We start from the raw sequence: 23121 nt of genomic DNA on the forward strand, positions 1-23121 counted from the left end.
ACCAACAGCCTGAAAGCAGAGTATCACAAAAGGACAACTACACATATACTATTTTGTAGGAAAATGTGTGTAGCTGGGGAAAATTCTAGAACTCCTGCTCTAGTGTTTATTCTTCATGGGGTGGAGCTATATGTGTAGGGTAAGTCTGAGCCTTATTTTAAGTCCTGGTTTTTATTTTTTTAATAAACCCTAATCCCATTGACTATTTTTCTCCTTTTGCAGCGATGGCTTTTTTTCTCCTCACTATTCTGTTTCTAGTGATCTATTTTACATGAGGTTTTTGTGCCAGGTTATTACTAATTACTGTTTCCTGATATTTAATTGTACTCATTTGAGCATTTTGCATTTTTAACGTTTGACATAGTATGCACTTAATAAATATTTGTCAAATGCATTAAGTAGTGACCATATTCATACACTGTTTTGATCCACTGTTTTAGTTTCTTTCTCACATAATTCTTTTAACATTTTTATTATTTAGTATGAAAAGTATTTAATCATATATAATTTAAATAAATGTATAACTAAATAATGTGATCATATCATAAATGTTCATTCATTCTCTTTTTAATTCAGCTTTTGTTTATTTGCTTGGCCCATTCCCCCCCCCCCCCCCCCTTATGTATTCTCTGATCATCAACCATTAACCCTACTCTCTAAGAAAAAGGAGCCAGTGTGAACAGCCTGGGAGAGATCCCTTTATATTTTCCTTAATTATTACTCTTAATTATCCTAGACAGATGTATATGGACCATATATACCTTTGCATATATAGGACTTTTTTGGTATGTTTCATTTTAATAAAATGGGATCATATTTTATACACACACACACATACACACACACATTTCTGCTTTTTGGTTTTTCCTCTCACCAGTACTTTCTGGAAATTCCTTGAACTAGCTGATATGGTTCAAACTTAATCTTTTATTCTCATGGATGGATTTTTATTATAATAGAGGCTATCAGATTATCTTTACCAAAAGGTTCTAACCTTTTACAGTTCTGTTAGTAAAATGGTTGAAAATGACCCTTTGCCCTACATTCTCTTTAATTTTTGCCAGGCTCACGGGTATAAAGTGTTAACTCATTTTTATATTTATTTGCATTTCTCTATTAGTGAATTTGAACATCTTTTCACATATTTTTTTGGCAGTTTGCATTTGTGCTGGTACAGTAGCTTGTTTATCATTTGCTCATTTGAAAATATTGGATTATTGTATTTTCCCTCAGGAATTTTACTTTTTTAATGGCGTGAGGAAGGAATCTGTTATTTTTTATGTGACTAATGAGTTCCCTCAGCATCATTTTTGAATAATTTGTTCTTTCCCCTCTGATTTAAATGCCACTTCTGTTTTATATCTAGTTTCCCATGTTATCTCTCTGGTTCTATATGCTTTTCTATTGATCTGTTTGTCTACCCCTGAACTGATATCATTTTATCTCCATTATTATAGCTTTCATTATATTTTGGTAAATGATAATGAAAATCTCTTGTCATGTTCCTTGAAAAATCCTGCTGGCATTTTGATTATAATTGTACTGACTACATAGATTAATTTGAAGAGAGATGGTTTCTAATGTTCTTCAATAATGTTTTATAATTGTATATAAAGGTCTTAACAGCTTTTGTTAGACTTATTCCTGGGTATCTTAGAGTTTTTCTTTCTATTGTGAATGGAATATTTTCTTCTATTACATCTCTGATTGGTTATCTGGAGTATATAGGAGTGCAGTTGGTTTTATATGTGGCTCTTGTATGCAACAATTTTGCTTAATGATCTTATTTTATAATTTGTTAGCAGCTTTCATGTATTACTGTCATGTACTATACACTGTGTAGACAATCATATATGAAATGGAAGGCAATTTAGTCTCTAACTTTATAATTCTTTGTTGTTGCTTTACTGCACTGGCTAGAAACTTAAGTGCAATGTTGAATAGAAACAAAGATAGCAAGAATTCTTGCTTTATTTCTGTTTTTATAGGGATGCTTCTAAAGTGTTAATCTTGTTGCATATTGTTTGCTACTGGTTTTTTCAGTGCTGTCTTTTTTCAGATTAAGAACATTGCCTTCTATTCCTAGGTTTCCAAGATTTTACTCTAGTTTATTTTTTTAGTTTTAGTTTCACTCTATTTTGTGACTGGTTTCATGGATATGAATTAATTACTTCTTGGTCAATTATTTTTTAATCTGTAGTGTTCCTCTTGATATTAGCATTCTTTGAGTTACTGTTTTCTTGACATTTTTCTGCTATATTTTAATCCTTCCTTTGTAACTTATTTTTGTATGTTTCTTATAAACACCTTATAGCTGGACTTTAAAAATCTCATTTGATAAATTATGTCTTTTAATGGCTGCGTTAGTCGGTTTATACTTAAAATTATTGATGCATTTGGAAATGTTTTTATCCTTTTGTTTTTTTTAATATCTCTTCTTTTGTTGTTGTTGGTTCCCCCCCCCCCTTTTTTTTTTTTTTTTTCTTGTTTTAAAATTTTTTTTTATTTTTTTTTTTGATTGTCACTTTGATTAGATTTCCATTTTTTAGATGGTTATTCTCGAATTTAAAAATTGCATCTATACAAATTGTTCTAAGAAATCTGTGCTCTAAGCACAGTGATTTCCTTTCCGTGTCTTATTAGAACACTTTTCTTCTGACCCTCAGCAAACTTATATCTTCTCATCCTTCAGGTTTAATTGTTGCCACCTCTTCAGAGAGAACTGCCCTGCCCCTCCCTTTTCTAAAATAGCTCTTTTCGGGCAACCCTGTTGGGACGCCTCTCACTCTTAAGAGCTTTTTCTGTATCTTCACTTAATAAACTTTTATCTCTATACTCACACACAAAAAAATAGCTCTTTTCTGGAATGCCTGGTGGCTCATTTGGTTGAGCCTTTGACTCTTGATTTTGGCTCAGGTCATGATCTCAAGGTCCTGAGATCAAGCACTGAGTGGAGGAGGTCCATGCTCACCAGGGAGTCTGCTTGAAATTTTCTCCCTCTGTCCCCCTCTCCCCCAAATAAATAAATAAATCTTTAAAGAATAAAGTAGCTCTTTTCTGCCTCATTGTTTTCTGTCATGTCATATTTATCTTTTCATAGCACTTAACACCATCTATAATTGTATATTTGTTTGTTATTGTATGTCTTCCCCACTAAAATGGGAACTCTGTTGGCAGGAACTTTGTCCATCACACCTGTTTTCTGGGGCATGTAATGCAGTGTTTATCTCCCACGACAGACAGTCTGTGAATAGTTCTTGAAGGAATGACCATTGTTTTCACATGTGAGTGACCATTTGGCTGCATGCAACACTCTTGGTTAAAAAAACAAACTTTTTTCTTTCTCAAAGGTTTGTCTCTGTTGTATTATCCTACTGCTCTTATTCCTGCAGAGAAGAAAGTGAATGTTAACAAATTTGTTCAACTTTGAAGTTGAGTATGTAGCAGTTGAAATGATTTAACTGAAATCCCACAAGCATTCTTCAAGAATTAAGACAATCACAATTAAATTTTAACTTTTTAGAAAGAATATTTTGATATGGTACTTTACTGTTTTTCATATTATGTTGGGAATTTAGGACAGCTAAATTTCTGATTTCTTGGTGCCTAACAGATGAAGTTAGAAAAAAATTTAGAACTGCTCAGATATATGAATTCTGAAAGTAAGATCTCTTTAAGATATTAATTATGGATTTCTGAAACTGTTAATTCAACTGTGGGGTTGTGAATGAACCAACGCCTCATGAGGTTCCCATTATGGGTCACAAAGGCTGTTGACTTTGGTTTGGAGACATAGCAAATAATGGACAGAAAAGACTTAAGAGATAGTTTTTTCATTTTTCATTTTCAGAATGTTTGAAAATTCTTTTAATATATGTTTTTCACATGATTAACACTACCTGTTTCAAATTTAGATAAAAGTCTTAGAATACTTGGAAATAGGGAATGACTACATGTTTTTGACCACTAGTCGTCAGTATTGAACCATCAATTGTGACCCAGCAGGCATCCTTCATTAAAGTTGCTAAACTTTCTTGGAAAATGATGATAATATATATACCTCAACTATTAGGGCTCCCTGAAAGTGTACTTGGCACAAACATTGCAACTGAAAAAGAATATAATTAACTATTGCTATTTGGAAATTTAAATTTGAAACAGTGTTGCTTTCTACAGTTGAAAAATAAAATATGACACATTGAGTATTATATATTAAGAGGATCTGTTGTTATATTTAACACTAAAACTATCATTTTTATGCATTTTTGCTGGAGTTTCTTTTATGCTTCCTATTTAGGGTTACAGTTCTTCCTCCTTCCCTCCCTCCCTCTGTGGAAAAAATCTTTTTACATATAGTAAAACAATTAAAGACTATAATTTGATATGAGAGTTTATGTCACTGGAATCATGTATTCCCATGCCCTAGTCTATGGTTCATGTATCTAATCTATACAGGAATGTCCCAAAGATACTTTCTCTACATTTTTATCTTATATAGATCCAAACTCTTTCTCCTAATTATCGTTTTCTTTTCCTTGATCATCACTGCCTTTGTACCTTGTTGTCTACTCAACCCAGTTACAGTCATTTTCCACTGGTGTTCTAATGTTGTTTGATTTTCCTTTGTGTGATCTTGTTTGTGTTTCTTTCACCTGATACAAAAGCATTTTTTATAGCTGTATGACTCCTTGCATTTCTAGTTAATTTACATTTTTATTCAGTACCCTAGATTTTTGTGTGTGTGTGTGTATGTGTAAATACTGAAGCTGTGGTATTATTACTCAAGAAATGAGAAATTGTTTAGATTTTTCTATCATCTTTTATGGTCAAGTTAGAATACTACTTACACCTATAACCTTATGTTGTCAGTCCATGGGCTTATTTGGCAGTGAGAAAAAGTTGTTCAGTTTCCTATTTTTCATCTGAGATTGAGAACCTGAAGCATTGTTAGGCAATATCAGACTTGGATGGGAATCAAGTTAGAGTGGTGCTGTGATTTAAAGCCACAAAGCCTGGGCAGACTTGGGTTGCTGGAACTCCATTTCCTGTTCTTTCCCCTCCTGACCTGGGAACTTGAATAGAAGGTGCTAAATTGTGTTTTTTTTGTGTGGTTCAGCCTAGTAAGTAGCTCCTATGATTTATTTCTTCTAAAAGGATGGACACTCGTCTTGATGACAAAAGCAATGTTAACTTTATATTAAAAAATTTTTATGTGGTTCCTTTATGTTCTCGCCTTTACCATTTCTCTCATCCTTCACATCCTGTCCATCATTAACTCTGTCAGCTCTATTTATTTTTAAAGATTTTATTCACTTTAGAGAATAGATGGAGGGAGAGAGAAAGATAGAGAGGACAAGCAGGAGGAAGAGTAGAGGAACAGGGGCAAGCAGACTCCGTGCTGAGCGGACACAGGGCTTGATCCCGTGATCCTGACATCATGACCTGAGCCAAAATCAAGAGTCGGATGCTTAATGGACTGAGCCACCCAGGCACCACATCAGTAATATTTAAAAAATATTTTCTGAATTGATCACTCCTCATCCCCTCCATCACTACTACTCTCATCTATCCTCTTGTCTCTATTTTCTCCTGCTTGGGCTGGTGCAGTAGCCAGCCCCCTTGCTCCGATTCTTACCTTCCTACAGTCTTTTCCCCACAGAACCAGATAGTGCCACATCATTCTTCAGAACTCTTCAATGGTTTCTTTATGATATTCAGAATGAAATATAAAGTCCTCTGCCTACAAGACCCGTCTTATGGTTCCTGCATGCCCACTCCCCTAATTCTCTGTCGTTCTTCTTGTCCACTAATTCTCTGTTGTTCTTCTTGTCCACTAATTCTCTGTCGTTCTTCTTGTCCACTAATTCTCTGTTGTTCTTCTTGTCCACTAATTCTCTGTCATTCTTCTTGTCCACTCTAGGCCAACTACACTTGCCGCCTTGCTTTTCCTGAGACATGCCGGGCACCCTCCTGCTTTTGGACATTTGCACTTTCCATTTCCAGAGCCAGGAATTTTCAACTCTGGAAACAGTTGCATTGCTGTTTACCCTCATGTCATTCAGAGCCCTACTTCAGCAAGACCTTATTAACTATCCTAGTTAAACCCATTCTTCACTCCTGAGCCTCTTAAACTGCCATATTTTTTTTTATTAGTGCTTTTTGTTGTCATCTGTCTGCCCCCTGACCAGAATGCAGGCTTTATGAAGGCAGGCACTTTGTTCACTGCTGTATCTACAGTACCTAGAGCTATGGCTGGCATGGAATAAGGGCCCAATAAGTGTTTCTTGGAGGAAGTGATGAATAAATATTGTCTACTATACAGTCAGAACTATACATAGTAAAATATTCAGCCTATACCTTCACGTAGTTAGTATATGCCAGGTACTGTGCTGCAGACTAGAGATTTAATGGTACTTAAAGCATTGTCTTGACTTTGACGGACCCCCAGTTTAGCTGAGAAAGAAATGTTAATAATCTCTGTAATTCACTAAGTGTGTTATTTCAGTTTTGAAATAGGCTTCAGAGGAGCCCAGAGGGGAAATAGTTATCTCTTCTTTTTTCAACTTTTTTTTTTATTATGTTATGTTAATCACCATACATTACATCATTAGTTTTTGATGTAGTGTTCCATGATTCATTGTTTGCGTATAACACCCAGTGCTTCATGCAGTACATGCCCTCTTTAATACCCATCACCGGGCTAACCCATCCCCCCAACCCCCTCCCCTCTAGAACCAATAGTTATCTCTTCTTAACCCTCTGGGAAAATTTGGGTGGAAGAAGTGGCATTTTTGCTGAGACTTTGTGTTTTCAAATCATTTTAGGTATTTCTTTTATGAATGTGATTCTATCCCATTGCTTATTGCTACATGATAAGCACTTTACCAATCCATGGCCGAAATACGTATTTAAATTCTGATTCAGTATAGTTTTGATTTACAATATTGTTCTTTGTCTTACTATTTTATACCATGTTAATTATTTTCTTCTCTCTTCTGTGTTTGTTACCTGTGAATTACTTATTTTTTTGCAAAGATAAAGTAAACACTTTTCTGTAAGGTTGTGAAAGAACCATTAATGTTACCATGCTGATAAAAAGGAAATAGATGGAAAAGAATGATTTTCTATTTTAGGATTTGTCTTTCAAAGCCGGTTGAACACTATTTGGCATAGCTTGAAACGTGCAGGTCCAAGACATCATGTTCTCCAGTCTTCTTCCTTAGTCTTTTTCTTGATTTACCTCTTTGCCTCCTGCCCCCTACCCCTGCTGATTTAACCTGTAAGTCTGTTTTATTATTAGGCTTTGATCATTTCAGATGACAATAAAACCCTTTTAATATTTTTTTCTGTGGAAAATATCATTTTCCCCAGAACTCCTTGTAGAAGAGAAACTGGAAGAGATCTTGTATGTTGTCTCTTTCAACCTTGTACTCACTCAGTACTTGAATTTCCATTCACAGAGCATAATTCCCATGTGGTTCATGCATATTATAGACAGTTTCCACAAGCCATGTTCCCTCTTTCTTTTATTGGGTAGTATTGATAGTAATAGCTGGTTGGATTAAAGAATATTCCAGATCATATATTTCAGGAGCCTGCTATTTAATATTGATAAAACAAAAGTTGAAAGTATAGAACTGTATCCTACATCATAAGAGAAGTAAAATGCCAAGTGTTAGGATGCTAAGGAAGGTTTTTGGGTTCCTTTGAAGGGTGCAGTTTTATGAGATGATGTGTAGATGTCAGTTGTCCTGAGATTCTTAAAATCTCATTTCTGTATAATTAACACCTATGTCATCTCTTCTTAGACTTTTTACTTTATTAAGAAAATATTACCTAAGGATGTTAATTATTAAATGTTTGCAGTGTACTTTCTATCCCCTTTCACCTCTCCATTTCAACAACATTTCTCCAAAATCCTCCAATGTATGTAACTATTTTATTTTTTATTGTGTTAATTACCATACATCATTAGTTTTTGAAGTAGTGTTCCATGATTCGTTGTTTGTCTGTAACACCCAGTGCTCCATTCAGTATGTGCTCTCTTTAATACCATCACCAGGCTAACCCTTCCCCCCACCTCCCTCCCCTCTAGAACCCTCAGTTTGTTTCTCAGAGTCCGTAGTCTCTCATGGTTGATCTCCCCCTCCGATTTCCCCCCCTTCATTTTTCCCTTCCTGCTATCTTCTTCTTCTTCTTCTTTTTTTTTTTTTAACATATAATGTATTATTTGTATGTAACTATTTTTTATTATTCAAATGTTTTTGAATAAGCTGTGTTTTTCAGGTTATCTTCCTGGGTTGATCAGTTTGCTTGTAGCTTCTTTGTTCCTATCCTCATTGAAGTTAGTCCTCATACAGTTTTTTTGTTTTCCTTTCTTTTCTTTTTTTTCCTGATCATTTGCTCTCTAGGTTCTTGAAGAGTCATTTCTTATTTTCTCCAAAATGACCATTATGGGCTCTGACTCCTTTCTTTATTTCACCTATTCTTTAAGCATGTGTATAGATGTTCTTGTAAAGAACCTCAGAATCTGTTTGGAAATAGTTGAGGTTTGCATTATGAATAAATACTCTTATTGCTGCTGTGAGTTGCATTTAAGTCTGACACATTTTATGTTCATACCATATATGACGAGATCTTAAAGTATTGTTTAATCACATTTATTTTGCTGTGTGTACTTACTTGTTCTTGCTAATATTGTCATTGTAAACTATAACAAATAAGGCTAGCATGAATCTGTGCGAGTCCCTTTGTGTAGCAACATATGCAAATAGACATTTAATGCTGCTAATGTTATGATGATGGTGAAAAATGTCTGTGCTCTTGTTGACTGAACAGCTGCCTGACAATAGCCTGAGATTTTCTGAGTGCAGGATTTGTTTAATTTCTACTTTGTGCTTTTCTTGAAGAGTGTAATGTTTCTATCTACATTTTCAGTGAATTTATCCTAGACCATCTGTTTATAAAGCGCTTTTCCATCATTATCAATTAATATTTATTGGGCAACTACTGAGTGCATAGTAATGTTGTGTAAACAAAGACCACTCTGCTACAGATAGACTTACTCATTGACTTGGTACTGTTTTATTTTGATTAGAAAATAGTGAAAAAAAAATTCAAAGGATAAAATAACATCCTCTAACTCTAAGCAATGAAAGGTGTTATATATTTACAGGGCATTCTGCTCAAATACATATAAAACTTGAGAAATTTTATTTTAATTTTTTTTAAACTTGAGAAATTTAAAATTTTTGTAATTATTTATGATCTTCTGTTTGTCAACAATTCTAACTCAGTGGTCCTGTATTTAGAAAGTCAAATGAAGTATCATATTGCTCTGGGGTTTCTAATAAAACTCTGAGTGTCCTTTTTCAAAGAGGAAACTACTCAGATAAAAACAGACCCTCCACTAAGAGCCTTTGCTTTTTGATTTTGAAGGAAATCCTGGAAAGTGCACTTGTTGGGCTCACATTTAACTTTACTTGCAAGATTATTCGTAAGTGAAAGATTGCATAAAAATAAAATCCGTTCCAGTAAAAGCAGTGGCATTTTAGGGAATAATACTCATTACCATTGTTGCTTTTGAATTAAAGAAGGCAAAAGACTTGTATGTCTTTTTAGCAAACCAACTTTGTAGGCAGTAATTAAGGTTTTGTTTTGCAGATTGGCAAATTTAATAACATTTAAAGAATGAAATCCTGACAGTAGTCAATAGGGATTTTACTTTTAAGTTATTTTTATAGTTCTGGTAGATCTTGCTGATTCATCCAGGGTCTCTGGCCTAGTTAGTCTTCCATGTGGCCTTTGGCTAAGGTTTAGGGTAAGGACTATGACCATGGAACAGAGCAAAGGGAATTGGCTCTCATGGTGATTGAACCCATGACCTTGGTTGGCTTCGTTGGCAAAGGGTGCCCCAGCCAGTCACAGACTCCATAAATATGGACATAGTAGAAACAGGAAGTTTCCTATTCATTGGGGAAAATAGGTCAGTAATAAGTGACCATATATCCTACCACAATCATTTCTATAAAAGCTCTTCAGATTCCTGAAAAAATAAACACCTTATCATAAGAAGACAAAAAAGAAAAAAAAATAGACAGCTGGGCCATTCTCAAAGAGAAGCTTTGAGTTTTATGTTTCAAGACCTCAGGTATCTTTAAAGAACATCATTAAGGATTAGAGTTACCATCAGAAGTAATACCGATGTACTTAACTACTGATAAATCTTACCTAACTGCATGATACTTGATATTACTCTGCCTTTTGAAAAACAGGAATGGTTGTATCTTGTGACTCCACACAATGTGCTTACCACTTCCATCTGGAAAATACACATAATTCAACTGGCAGCAGGTTTTTAGAATTTCTCCCTTTGATATCCCAAAAATCTGGATGGTGTTATAATAGTAATGATCACAGTTGGGTTCTCTTTGGACTTTATCATGCAGGTCTACTTTAACTTACTAAACTTTTTCTTTTTTTTTTAGTGGTAGTTGTTTGTATAGAATTTTTGTTCCTTGGTTATGGCTGAAAAATAAATTTCTTTGAACAATTTAAGTAAAATCTAGCTATTTTTGAGTTAAATATTGGTTCAGGGATTTAGAATATGAATGCATTGTTTTCTGTCTTGAAAAGAAACTTTTTTTTTTTTGTTTGGTTTTTGTTGGCACAGATAATCCCCAACTGGATGAATTTAAAGGCTAAAATTTTCCATGACTTTAGCTAGTTCTCATGTGGGAGGAATCTCTAACTTGATTTAGGAAAAAACAAAATTTAGAAATTCACAGAGCTTGACAGAAATAAAATCTATGTTAATTTAAGTGAGTAGTAGTAGTCCTGAGCAATAAAATCCTGCTGCATTATGCATATATATTCCTTTTCAAAATATGTATTATTCTATTGATATTTGATGGTTTTTAGAGTTGTGATTTAGGTTTTCAAAAGAGAATTTTGGAAATAGACACCAGATTTCCAAATCTTTTAAAAAAAATCTCAAATATGTTTCTTATTACAGTATTTTATACATATTAAGTACTTAATGTTTTTTCTTGATTTGAAATATAACAAATGTCCTTAAAGCTATTTAAAATTTTCAATATACATTAATATAAACTTTTAACTTTATAGTTCATGTGGTCTACTTTGGATCAGAATTACATTATATTGTGAAGCTTAAAATATTTGCTAACTTTTATTTTGTACCTACATGAAGAATTTAATTATAAAAATATATTCAAATGAGCTATGAAGCAATGAAAAGACATAGAGGAACTTTAAAGGCATATTATTAAGTGAAAGAATAATCTGAAAAGACTACATACTGTATGATTCCAACTATAGGACATTCTGGGAAAGAAAAACCATGGAGTCAGTAAAGAGATCAGTAGTTGCCAGAATTTGGGAGATAAGGGATGAATAGGTAGAGCACAGGATTTTTAGTGAAAATACACTATGAAAATACACTATGATACTGTAATGATGGATACCTGTCATTATATATTTGTTCAAATGCATAGAGTGTACAGCACCAAAAATGAACCCTAATGTACATTGTGAGTGATTATAATGTGTTAGTGTAGGTTCATCACTTGTAACAATGTACTACTTTGTTGAAGATGTTGATAATGGGGAAGTTATGCATGTATGAGGGCACTGGTGTATATGGGAACTCCATTTCCCTCTCAGTTTTGCTATGAACCTAAAAGTGCTAAAAAAAAAAAAAAAAAAAGTCTTTAATAATACATAGTAAGAGCAGTAGTTTTCTAATTCTCAGTGACATGACCTCATTCTTTGTTACTGGGGAAAAAAATCTGACTTGGAAGTTTGTACCTTTTAAAGGGTAATGTTACTGACCTATTGTTCCATGTGAGCAGATTTGTTTTTCTATAGTTTTTGTTGGTTTACCAGTGAGTCATCTACATGTTCTTGTCCTTGTGACCAAAGGCATGCACTTGGAGCACTGCTGAATGGTTAGGATGAGACAGGATAGTTTATGTTCATCATTTTTTGTTTGTTTGTTTTTGTTTAAATTTCAGTGGCCTGTGTGGGAGTTAACATAGGACCTACCTCTGTTTCATTCCAGCTCCATTCTTACCCAAGCGGGCTGGTCCCTTTTCAGTAGACAAAGGGCCTTTAATTCCCTATTTGTTCTTTATTTTTGAGTGTGTTATTTTTTAGAGCCTCTTGATAAATATGCCTCCTGTCAAAGTTGTAGGAGTCTTTATGGTCAGATGAGATGTCTACAAACATCTTCCTTTTCTCCTTTCCTTTACTTTCTAAAGGAAAAGGCTGCTTTTTTTTTTAAAAAAATATATGTAACCATGAGAATTCAGAATCCTCTACCTCTAAAGAACTACAGTAGTATAATACTCAGTATGTTAGTCTTTTTAATGGAAATAGACACACTTAAGGAAAAGAAGAAAAATTGTTGTTATTAAAGATTTAAATGTGCTCCAGGGACGCACTATTAAGGCTCAGTGTTGTTGCTGTAATCTTAAATGTGTAAAAGACAATCTGAATCCTGGAGCAGGGCACATGATAGCTTTATAGCTAAACTGCTTTTAAGGAAAAAAAAAAAAAACACACTTTAGAAAGCAAAATAACATAATAATAGAAATTCATTGGCATGTGGTTTTTTTTCTCTTTTTATAACTGCTTCTACTGGGTCAGTTTTAATATAATTCTCATTGCTTGATCTAAGTCAAATGGAAAAGAAATATAGTGCAGCCTCATACACTTAAAAAGATATTAGATTAAAGTTTATTATTAAGGTTTAAAGAAATAGCTTGTGATTTTGATTCAGTTTTTAAAGTCTTTCTCCTTGAGTGTTATTCGTGTTTTCAGAAGTTAAAAGTGCATTAATATGTTTTTACTAGGTCTTAAGAGTTAGATTTTCTTTGTCTTTCATTTTAAACTAGCTAATGTAGAAAATATGTTCAGTATTCTGGGCTAGATATTGCATGTGTGTTTACTTGTTTACTGACCGATGGTCTGTAGGAAGCAGAAATAATGCTCAAACTTAATGACATTTCTAGATGATATGGTGGAAATACAGTAATTTGCTTTGGGTTGCTCCTTTAGACCTCACTTTGGCTCCTCTACTGAAAACAATAGAATTTAAGTTCTCATCGACTAAATTTTTCTAAGACTTATATATCCTTAGAGTAAAAGGAGAAAAAAAAAGGGGGGGGTATTAAATAAGATTTTGGGCACCAAAGTACAACTATAGTAGAAAAGTATATTATTTGGAAAAGCGATACTATAAATAACTGGTCAGATGTTGAAGGTAGAAAGTGATGAGGAAAGGACATTTTTTTTTTTTGCAGATTCCTAGGTATCCAAAAGAATTAGAGGTTCTTTTATTCAACTAGCTCATATATGGAAATTAGGATTTTAAAAAAAAGTTGGCTTTCTGAAGAATTATGTTATTGTAAGGTATAATTCCATGTTATAAAACACAATTTTTTTAATTAAAGTTCAGCTTATTGATTTCTATTTCTTTAACATCAAGTAAAATTATTAATATTTATACTAATTATAAAAAATGAAGATTAAATATCTATTAGTATGAGCATAAAAATAATTTCTCACATTGCCCTTTTGGGGGGAATGAATTCTGGTAACTGATAAGTCTTCACAGGGTCAGGGAAGTAGGGGTGTTGGGTGTGTTTACAAGTATAACTGTTCAAAATTGAATACTGGAATAGAGGCAAACTGCTCTGCAGAACCTGGAGAGGGAGTTTTAGAAGGTTGTGGGGAAGGTCCAGAAGGTGCAAAGAAAGTAAACAATGAGGATGGACAAGATGTAAGGGGACAGGGAGGTAGCCCAAGAGAATTAAGAGAACAGCCAGTGTTTGGTGGGGCTTTGAGGAGTGTATTCCATCGATCTATAATAGTTTTATATAAATTCCAGATCACTTATTAGTGTTTTGGGGGTAAGCAAGTTATCTTGGGGTAAATGCAGAGAGTTTTAGCGTTTCACGTACTGGTAGGAACTGACCTCTGAGTTAATTTACTAGGAATCTGGGTGGCATTAGATTATAAGGTTTGGTGGGGGAAAATTTTGTAGACTAAAAAAGGCCTGATAGTGTTATCTTTGCTCTGGCTTTGAACTAAAATTGGTAGGTGAAACTTTAAGGGTATTTGTATAGTCTCAAAGTATCTACCAAAATAAGTGTTAATTACTTTAGTGGTTTTTAACATAGCACCACACGTTTTTTGATATTTTCCCTCCACAGGGAAGTGGAGCTTAATTTTCCTTTTGAATTGGAGTGGCTTCTGCTCAGGAGTTTGAATCCAGAATCAGAGGCTATTTATAGTTTAATTAAACTTACCAGCTGCCAGAGGAAGTCTTCCTTGTAATAACCCCCCACCCCCACCATGGAAAAAGCCCAGGCTGGTTTTTAGCTCAATGAAAAAATATTGAAAAGATAACCAATTAAGTTTAACTCATTTAAAACAAAATGGGGCTAGGTTGAAATGATGATGTTGAGAAGTGAAATAGTTCAAAACTTTATGAAATGATTAAAAAATGTAGCAACAACATCTTTTATCTTTTCATCCTCTTACACACGCATGTTGGCTGGGGAAAGCGTCATGGAAAGAATAAAGATGCCTGCAGTCAGTTTCAGGTTTCTAGGGTAATTTAGTGCAGGCAAAATTTATAAACACATCCCACCTTGAATAGATTATGCATATAGAATTAAATATTATTACAAATTCCACTTACCCTACAAGAAAGGACAAATACCAAACATCAAAATCATTTGATAACTACCTGAAAAGCAGTACGATTCAACTACTTGTACCCCACTTTCCCTCTTAATAAAATTGGCTTAATAATAACTTGTGGATTTATAAATGATGTGGTTTGAAATGTTGGGGTTCAGAGCTGACAGCCAAGAAAGAATTCTTGAGATGTCTTTGGTGCAGAAGGGGTTTTTTTTTTTTTTTTTTTAAGATTTTATTTATTTATTTGATAGAGCACAGGCAGGCAGAGGAGTGGCAGGCAGAAGGAAAGGGAGAAGCATGCTCCCTGCAGAGCAAGGAGCCCGTTGCGGGCCAATCCCAGGACCCTGGGATCATGACCGGAGCTGAAGGCCGTTGCCCAACCGAGCCACGCAGGTCCCCCATAAGGGTGGCTTTATTGAAGCACAGGGACAGGACCCATGGGTGGAAAGAACTGCACAGGGATCATGAGGAGTGGCCAATTATATACTTTCAAATTGGGAGGGGGTTAGGGATGGCACAAACCTCCGAGGTATTTTGGAGGCAGATTTCCAGGGCCTTGATGAGGGGACTACTGTTAGGAAAAGGTCATTTATTACTGTTTAGTAAAAACTCAGTCATGAGACCCTTCAGATGTATATCGATGGGTCGTAAGCTTGGAAGATGATTGCTAACATATATCTTGGGGGCTAGAGATAAAGGAAGTTTTCAAAGGAATTTTTATATGTTAAAGTAGACTTATGGATCTTGGGGGTGAGGATAATGTTAAGCTAAGATTGCATTTTGCCCTTAGCAAACCATTAACATCGAGGCAGCTGAGTTCCTAGAGGAATGTCACTCTGCCTGTTACGAGGACTTGTCAGTGGGCTGTAGGTAGTAAGCAAATCTAATATTTTCTTTTGCCTTTGTTTCCCACATAATAAAGATTAAGTGTATATGTTCAATATATATAATGTATTTAATATGTAAGAAGAAGAACGCCTGGACATAGTGAATGCTGTAAGTGTTGTAATATTATTACTATACTCAAACCAAAATTATTTTTCATTTTGATGATGCCTCTCTGACTTTTTACTCAATTCCTTTTTATTAGAGTTGGAGCCATGGCAGAGGGAGCTGTAATTTCCTGACAGGGGGCCATGGTTATTTTATATGCATGTATATTAGTATCCCCAGCATGGTGCCTGACACATAGTAAATGCACTTAGGAGTTATTTGTTGGATATGTAAGTTAAGGAAGTTGAATATGATCGATTATATTTACATCAAAACAATTTTTTTTAAAGATTTATTTATTTTAGAGAACATGCGCGAGGGGGGGGAGTGGCAGAGGAAGAGGGGGAGAGAGAGAATCTGTAGCAGACTCCCTGCTGAACACAGAGATCCAGGGTAGAGCTGGATCTCACCATCCTGAGGTCATGACTTGAGCCAAAATCAAGATTCAGATGCTTAACCGACTGAGCCACCCAGGTGCCCCTGCATCAAAATAGTTTTTAACATGTTTTGCTGTTTGTCTAAAAATTGTTTTTCTGTTGAACACCATAGATCTTGTTGGAGACCTCTGGCATTTGGCTTTTCTCAGTTTGGGTGTCCTCTGCACATATACCTTGCTAAGTCTAAATGCTAGAATTATCAAAATTTTTCTTAATAGAATGCCTTTTAAATGTCATGAAAGATTGCTCCAAGTATATATATTTTTTCTTAAGTTTAATTTTGTTTCACTGTAGAGCAAACCAAAACACACATTTTTCTAGTTACCTTTTGAAATTCAAATTTTCTTTAAGTTCCTTTTTTCCATTTTATTAAAGAGAGACAAATGTAGAAAAGAATGCTTTCTTTTCTCTTTGTGAAGAATGGTTTGAAGGGCCAGTTCTGTGTAGTGATAAAACATCATACATGTAATAATGATGCAACAAGCATGTTTCTATCTTAAGATACTTTTGCAGAATTTGAAAAATTAGTGAGCTAATTTTTATTATTATGTCTAAATGGTTGAACAGATAATGATTTTTATACTATTATTTCACCTGGCAGTAAGCTTTGTTTCCAAGAGAACTGTTAGCTGTCTACACTCCCTAAATGTGTAACAAAATACCCAAAGATGGGAAAAAGTGAAACTAAGTGGAAATTGATTAGGAAGATCAAGAAGTTTTTTATATTTGATACAAAAATATATATCACTGCTGAAGTGTTCTTAGGACTTCACTGAATGAGAGGGTTGTAATTCCTTTGTGTATGTTGTACAGCTCATAATCATCTTCTTCCCCCCTTTTCATTAATAAATCCTAATAGTGTCTTTCAGTTCTATATGTATTTTGGAATAATACATATTTTTTCGTATCTTTCATTCTAGGCATTGAAGAAACAAGAAGCTAAAGCAGATGAAAATGAGGGAGTCATGAAAAATAAGCTAAAACAGACCGAAACTGAGAAGAGTCAAGTAAGATTTTGAAAGTTATCTTTCAAAGAGTAATGCTCTTTGAAATGGGGCCGGTGATACTTGTTGAGTGCCTTGAAAATTGTCCCTGAGATCATTTGTTAGAACACAGTGAAGCCTTTATGTTTTGATGTGGAGTCGCTTGGTTTGATAGCTCTGCTATTCCTGCAGCTTGCTCTGGGAAACATGTACAGGTCATTTGCTACCTTGTCACCTGGCTACTTACTCCCTTTCTAGAGGCCAGTTGAACTTTATCATTCCTTGCTGGGGAACACTTAGGAAGCTTGACTTTGTTGCAGGGTTATTTAGGAAAGACCTCTTCTTTAAAGGGTGGGTTTTTTGAATATATTCATTTTCATCATAGAAAATCGGTGTAGGCGCATTAAATATTAAGGACTTTTGACCTATATTCATGTCTGTGAATCTATAGAGCCTGTTAGCATGTTAGGCATTTAGAGGACAGCCAACTCTCCTCAGTTTGCAAATGAACAGATTTAAGCATGAGCCCAAGGTAATGAATGATAAAATGAAAATTTGCCCCTGATGTAATGTTCTCTCCTCTGTATCACTCTGTAAATCTACCATTACCTCTTTGATTTTTATTTCACCAACCTATGTCGAGTTAAATGATGCATCCATGCTCCCATTACGGTGAGCAAGTCGTGTCAGGCCATTGTGCTTGCTCTTAAGGAGTTGAGGCTGCTGGTATTATCCAGGGAGCATAACCAGTATGGGCCTTGGTAGATTTTGAAAACATTTTGACTGAAGTGTGATTCCTTCCCTCTTGATTTCTCCAGAGAAACCAGAGGACAAGTGAGATAATATTTTGTGTGGATTCTGTGATTCTATATATAGTTTACTTTTTTTTTAGAATATGATACTTTCGTCTACGGCCATACCACTCTGAACGCGCCCGATCTCGTCAGAATATGATACTTTCTTGGCCACATGTATAATTTTAAAAACTTATATAACCAAATTTAAAAAGTATTTTGAAATAGTTATAGATTCATAAGGTGTTGCAAGACAAAATGTAGAGAGAGGTCACATGTGCCCTTCACCCAGTTTCCCTCAGTGGTAACATTTTGCATAATTGTCCTTCCATATCCAAACTGAAAAATTGATTTTGGTGCAATCCATAGAATTTATGCAGATTGCACGAACATTATGTGCACTCATTCATGTATGTGGTTCTATGAAGTTGTATCATGTATAGATTCACATTATTGTCACCACAGTGAAGATACAGAACTACAGTGCCCCTTTATGTTACTCCTTGATAGCCATACCTATCCCATGGACAATATTTAAAGGACTAATATATAGGTAGTAGTTTGGTCAAGTGAAATGATAACTTAGGATAACTATCACAAATCTAAGCACTAAATAATACTTTAATATAAATTTGTGGTTTCACAAAACAGCCTGTTACAAAATGCAAACATGTCTAGCATGTGTAATCTCAGGAATGTTAACAAACATGTGTCCCACCTGTAGGGGTGAAAAAGTAATTTTCCCTTTACTCTTCTAGGTTCTTTGGCTGATCTAATAATTAAGTTGACATAAAATAGATTAACAGGAGAAAAACAAATCTGATTTTGTATTTATAGGAGCTGCATAAAAATATGAGCTCAAAGGCAGCCAGGCAGTTGAGGCTTATATAATACTATCCTGAGCTGAGGAAATGGGATAGAGGTCTTGGGCTTCAAAGGGGAGAAAGACAATTCAGAGGAAGAGGAGAGGAGCAAATGTTTGGTAAACAAATGTTTGCCTTGTCTTACAGATAAGTCTTTCATATATAAAAACTTATCTGTGGTAATAGCTCTCTTCCTGGTACAGACTCCCTCTCTAAATTCTTTAATGTAATTCAGGGAGAGGTAAAAAGCTTTTCCTGAGTCTGTTGGGTCTTGATTCCCTTCAGCTCAAAAAATCCTTATGCCAAAGAGGCATATTTTGGGCAGGGCGGGGAGGGTGGTGGCATATTCCTCTCCCCTTCACATCCTTTTATATTTTCAACTTGTAGTAAGCTAGACACATTCAAACTTTTTAGGTATTTTGTCATCTAATTAGCACATTTTCTGTGAATATTTATCTTATGATTATATTATTAAGGAAATTTTAAGTGTCTTATTCTGAAATTAGGTATTTTTAAATTTTAGGAATGTTATGAATATTGGGAAATATTAGGAATGTTGGAATATTAAGAATATACAAAATCACCAATTGGATGAAATATACTTTAGTCATTGGGTCCTTCAAGTTTTTATTCTAATTCAGTTCAATATGACATTACATGTACTAAAGGAAAAAATTGCTTTGGAATTTAGATTACAGTGATTTAGAACTAGAGGAATCTCAGAGTTTGTCTAATATAAAGGCCTTATTTTAGAGATGACAGAAAGGAGACCTAGGAAAAGAGTGTCATAGTTGAGATGGGAACTGAACCCCTGAGGTCTGGTCTGGTTCACTTTTTGTTATCCAAATAACATTATTTTCATGGAGGCATTGATATGTTTTGATAGCAAGATATTTTTTCATATTAGCTGTAAATATCTTCTGAAAAGTTCTCGAGTTTTCTCCTCTTAAACTATGCCCATAATAATTTAGTTATTTTCTGCCCCCACTGGACATTTTTCTTTATCCTTTGTTGAAACTCTAGCTTGAACAGGAATTAGAGGTATCCCGAAGGTTACTGAATCAGTCAGAAGGCAGCAGAAAAACACTTCTGCATCAGGTAAGTCTACGCAAGCTAAGATAATCTACTTTTAAATTAAATCGGAATTGAGTCCCCTTTTCTATTAAATGTCTTTGTGAAAGGAAGAAAAAAACCCACCTAGGTCTAGAATTTTTTTCCCCTAAGGAATGTATATTAAAACACATAAGCAAAAGATGAAATCCTTTCAGGAAGAGTCAGAGAAAGCTGGTACAAAACACTGGACCAAGTTCCCACTGTGATAGTGTGTCTTGCTGATTGCTGCTCCAATTTAGAATTTATCTCTCTTAGCATAACCAGTGTAAAAATGAGAGTGGATGTGTAAGATAAAATTTTCCCAGGGGCTTAATTTTATTCAAGGAGGCACTGGGGAGTGAAGGAAGAAGTAAAATACATGAAACAGACCTTTACATATTCAAGTTACTTTGCGTTGTCTTATATTTACGTTTTCAAGTTGCTACCTGCCCCTTTTAACCAAAGATAAAGCTTAATTTTAAAGCATAACATTTTGCACCCCATTAGCCTGTAATGAGAGTTTGGTGCTTCTGCTGTTTAAAGTTCAGCAACTTGAAATAGTCATCTTACATACATTGGATAAGGGCATATAGATTTTTTTTTTTATTTTTAAAATTTCTTTATTATTATGTTAATCACCATACATCATTAGTTTTTGATGCAGTGTTCCATGATTCATTATTTGCGTACAACACCCAGTGCTCCATGCAGAACATGCCCTCCTCAATACCCACCACCAGGCTAACCCATCCTCCCACCCCCCTCCCCTCTAGAACCCCCAGTTTGTTCCTTAGAGTCCATCATCTCTCATGGTTCATCTCCCCCTCCGATTTTCCCCCCTTCATTCTTCCCCTCCTGCTATATCTTCTTCTTCTTCTTCTTTTTTTTCTTTTTAACATATAATGTATTATTTGTTTCAGAGGTACAGATCTGTGATTCAACAGTCTGACACAATTCACAGCGCTCACCATAGCACATACCCTAACTGCCTCTCTGCCTGTGTTTGATATAAACTGCACTCGTACCTTTCTGTTTTGAGTTGTGGCTTACATAAGTTGCTATGTAGTCTGCTAGGTAGGTGAAGATGTCAGGCATCATAGATGCTTAAACATTTTGACAATTAGTGCTGAAAATACACCATAACACCTATTTTACAAAACCTTTAAAAATGTTCATTGGCTTTGTTCTGCAACCATTCTTACAATGGAATTAATGTTGGCAGAGTTCAGACCTTTTTTTTTTCCCTGAGCTCTGACTTCTGATTTCTGATCTCATCTTTTGAAGTAAGAGATTACTGTGTTCAGGTTGTCATTGTGACTTTAACTGAGTCTTTTTGAGACTCCTATTTTGTTTAATGATTACTGGGGACATATCTGAAATGTGCTAGGCAATTTGCTAGTCTTTAGAAATGATGAATAACATAGTCCCTGACCTCAAGGAGTTTATAGTTTATTCAGCAGCATTTATTTCTTATTTTGAACAGTACTTTGATATTAAAATATGCTAAATTGTGATCTTTTCACTTCAGGTTATCAATCAGTAGACCATATTCATATAAAAGAGGAGGAGTGAAAAGTATAAAAACAGTTATGGGGGTGCTTGGGTTAATAGTAGTAGAGTGGACTGAGTTCACAATAAAGGATTTTTTTTTTGCGTGTGTGTGTGTATGTGTGTCAAATTCTTTGTCCCAGTAGACACAGAGAAGGGGAAAAGACATTCTTTGTGGAAGGAATGGGAGGAGTAAAGAAATAGAGCAAGAGACTATTCCACTGTGCTTGGCATAACAAGGAGGTTAACTTGGCTTCAACTTGTGCTGACAGTAGTCCATTAGAAGTAATATTTTTCCCTAGAAAAATAATTTGAAATAATTTGTAAGTTCAATTATTCTTTTCCTGCATTTAAAACTGATAAAAGTGTCATTTTTGACGATATGTATGTAGGTAGAAGAGCTCCGTACACAACTTATGAAAGCAGAAGGTGATCGAAAGGGTTTACAACATCAAGTATCTCAGATGTCCAAGCAACAGGATGAACAAGGAGATGACTGGAGGTTTAGGAGAGGTATAATTCTGATTTGTAAATGTGTGGGGTTTTTTTTTTTTTTGATCTTTCTTAAATACTTCCCATTTTCAGAAATGCATTTCATACATTGTGCTCTTGTCTTATTTCTTGATCTACTGCAAGGTTTTTCAATAAGCTAATCCTAATTTAGCATCAATATTTTATCAGACTTTATTTTTTAGTTTTGTGTTTACAGCAATATTGAGCAGAAGGTACAGAGATTATTCTGTATGCTCCCTGTTCCCACACATGCATAGCCTCCCCCATGATCAACTTCCCCTCACTGGAAATGTGTTTGTTTGTTATAACCGACGTACCTACCTTGACACATCGTTGTCATTTAAAGTCCATGGTTTGCATTAGGATTCACTCTTGGTGTTGTGTATTCTATGGGATTGGACAATGTATAAGTGACATTTAGGCACCATTACAGTATCATAGAGTAATTTCCCTGTCTTAAAAATCCCTTGTGCTCCACCTTTTCATCCCCCTCTCCACTCTAACCACTGGCAACCAAATCTTTTTACTGACCCTATACTTTACTTTTTCCAGAATCTAATATAGTTGAATCATACAGCGTTTCAGATTAGCTTCTTTCATTTAGTAATATACCTTTATGTTTCCTCCATGTCTTTTCATGGCTTGGTAGTGCTCTCTCTCTCTCTCTCTCTCGGTTGCTCTTTTTTTTTTTTTTTTTTTTTAGCATTGTCTGAATGTACCCCAGTTTGTTTATCTATTCCCCTACTGAAGGTCATTTGGTTGCTTTCAAATTAGGCAATTATGAGTAAAGCTGTTATACACCAAACATCTGTATATAGGTTTTTGTATGGACATAAGTTTTCATTTACTTTGGGTAAATACCAAAGAATATGATTGCTGGATTGTATGGTAAGAGTATATTTAGTTTTGTAAGAATCCTCCAAACTGTCTTTCAAAGTGGCTGTATCATTTCTTCATTCCCACCAGCAATGAATGAGAGTTCCTGTTGTTCCACATTCTTGTCAGTATTTGCAGTTGTCAAGTGTTCTGGATTTTGGCTATTCTAATAGGTTTGTAATGGTATCTTGTTTTAATTTACATTTCCCTGATAACATATGATGTGGAGCATCTTTTATTATGCATATTTTCCACCTGTATATCTTTGATGAGATATTTATTAAGGTCTTTA

The 23121-nt window shown here is 34.7% G+C and overlaps 1 protein-coding gene across 1 annotated transcript in view; it reads left to right on the forward strand.

Annotated features, from left to right (window-relative positions):
* CEP128 (centrosomal protein 128) overlaps positions 1 to 23121 on the forward strand; it is a 375030-nt gene that overhangs the window by 44267 nt on the left and 307642 nt on the right. The window contains exons 8-10 of the mRNA XM_021679614.1: positions 17081 to 17167; positions 19824 to 19898; positions 21833 to 21953. Of these exons, the coding sequence (XP_021535289.1) occupies positions 17081 to 17167; positions 19824 to 19898; positions 21833 to 21953 (283 nt within the window). The remainder of the gene's footprint in view (positions 1 to 17080; positions 17168 to 19823; positions 19899 to 21832; positions 21954 to 23121) is intronic.

Source organism: Neomonachus schauinslandi, chromosome 9, assembly GCF_002201575.2.
Source record: "Neomonachus schauinslandi chromosome 9, ASM220157v2, whole genome shotgun sequence".
Taxonomy (NCBI): Eukaryota; Metazoa; Chordata; class Mammalia; order Carnivora; family Phocidae; genus Neomonachus; species Neomonachus schauinslandi.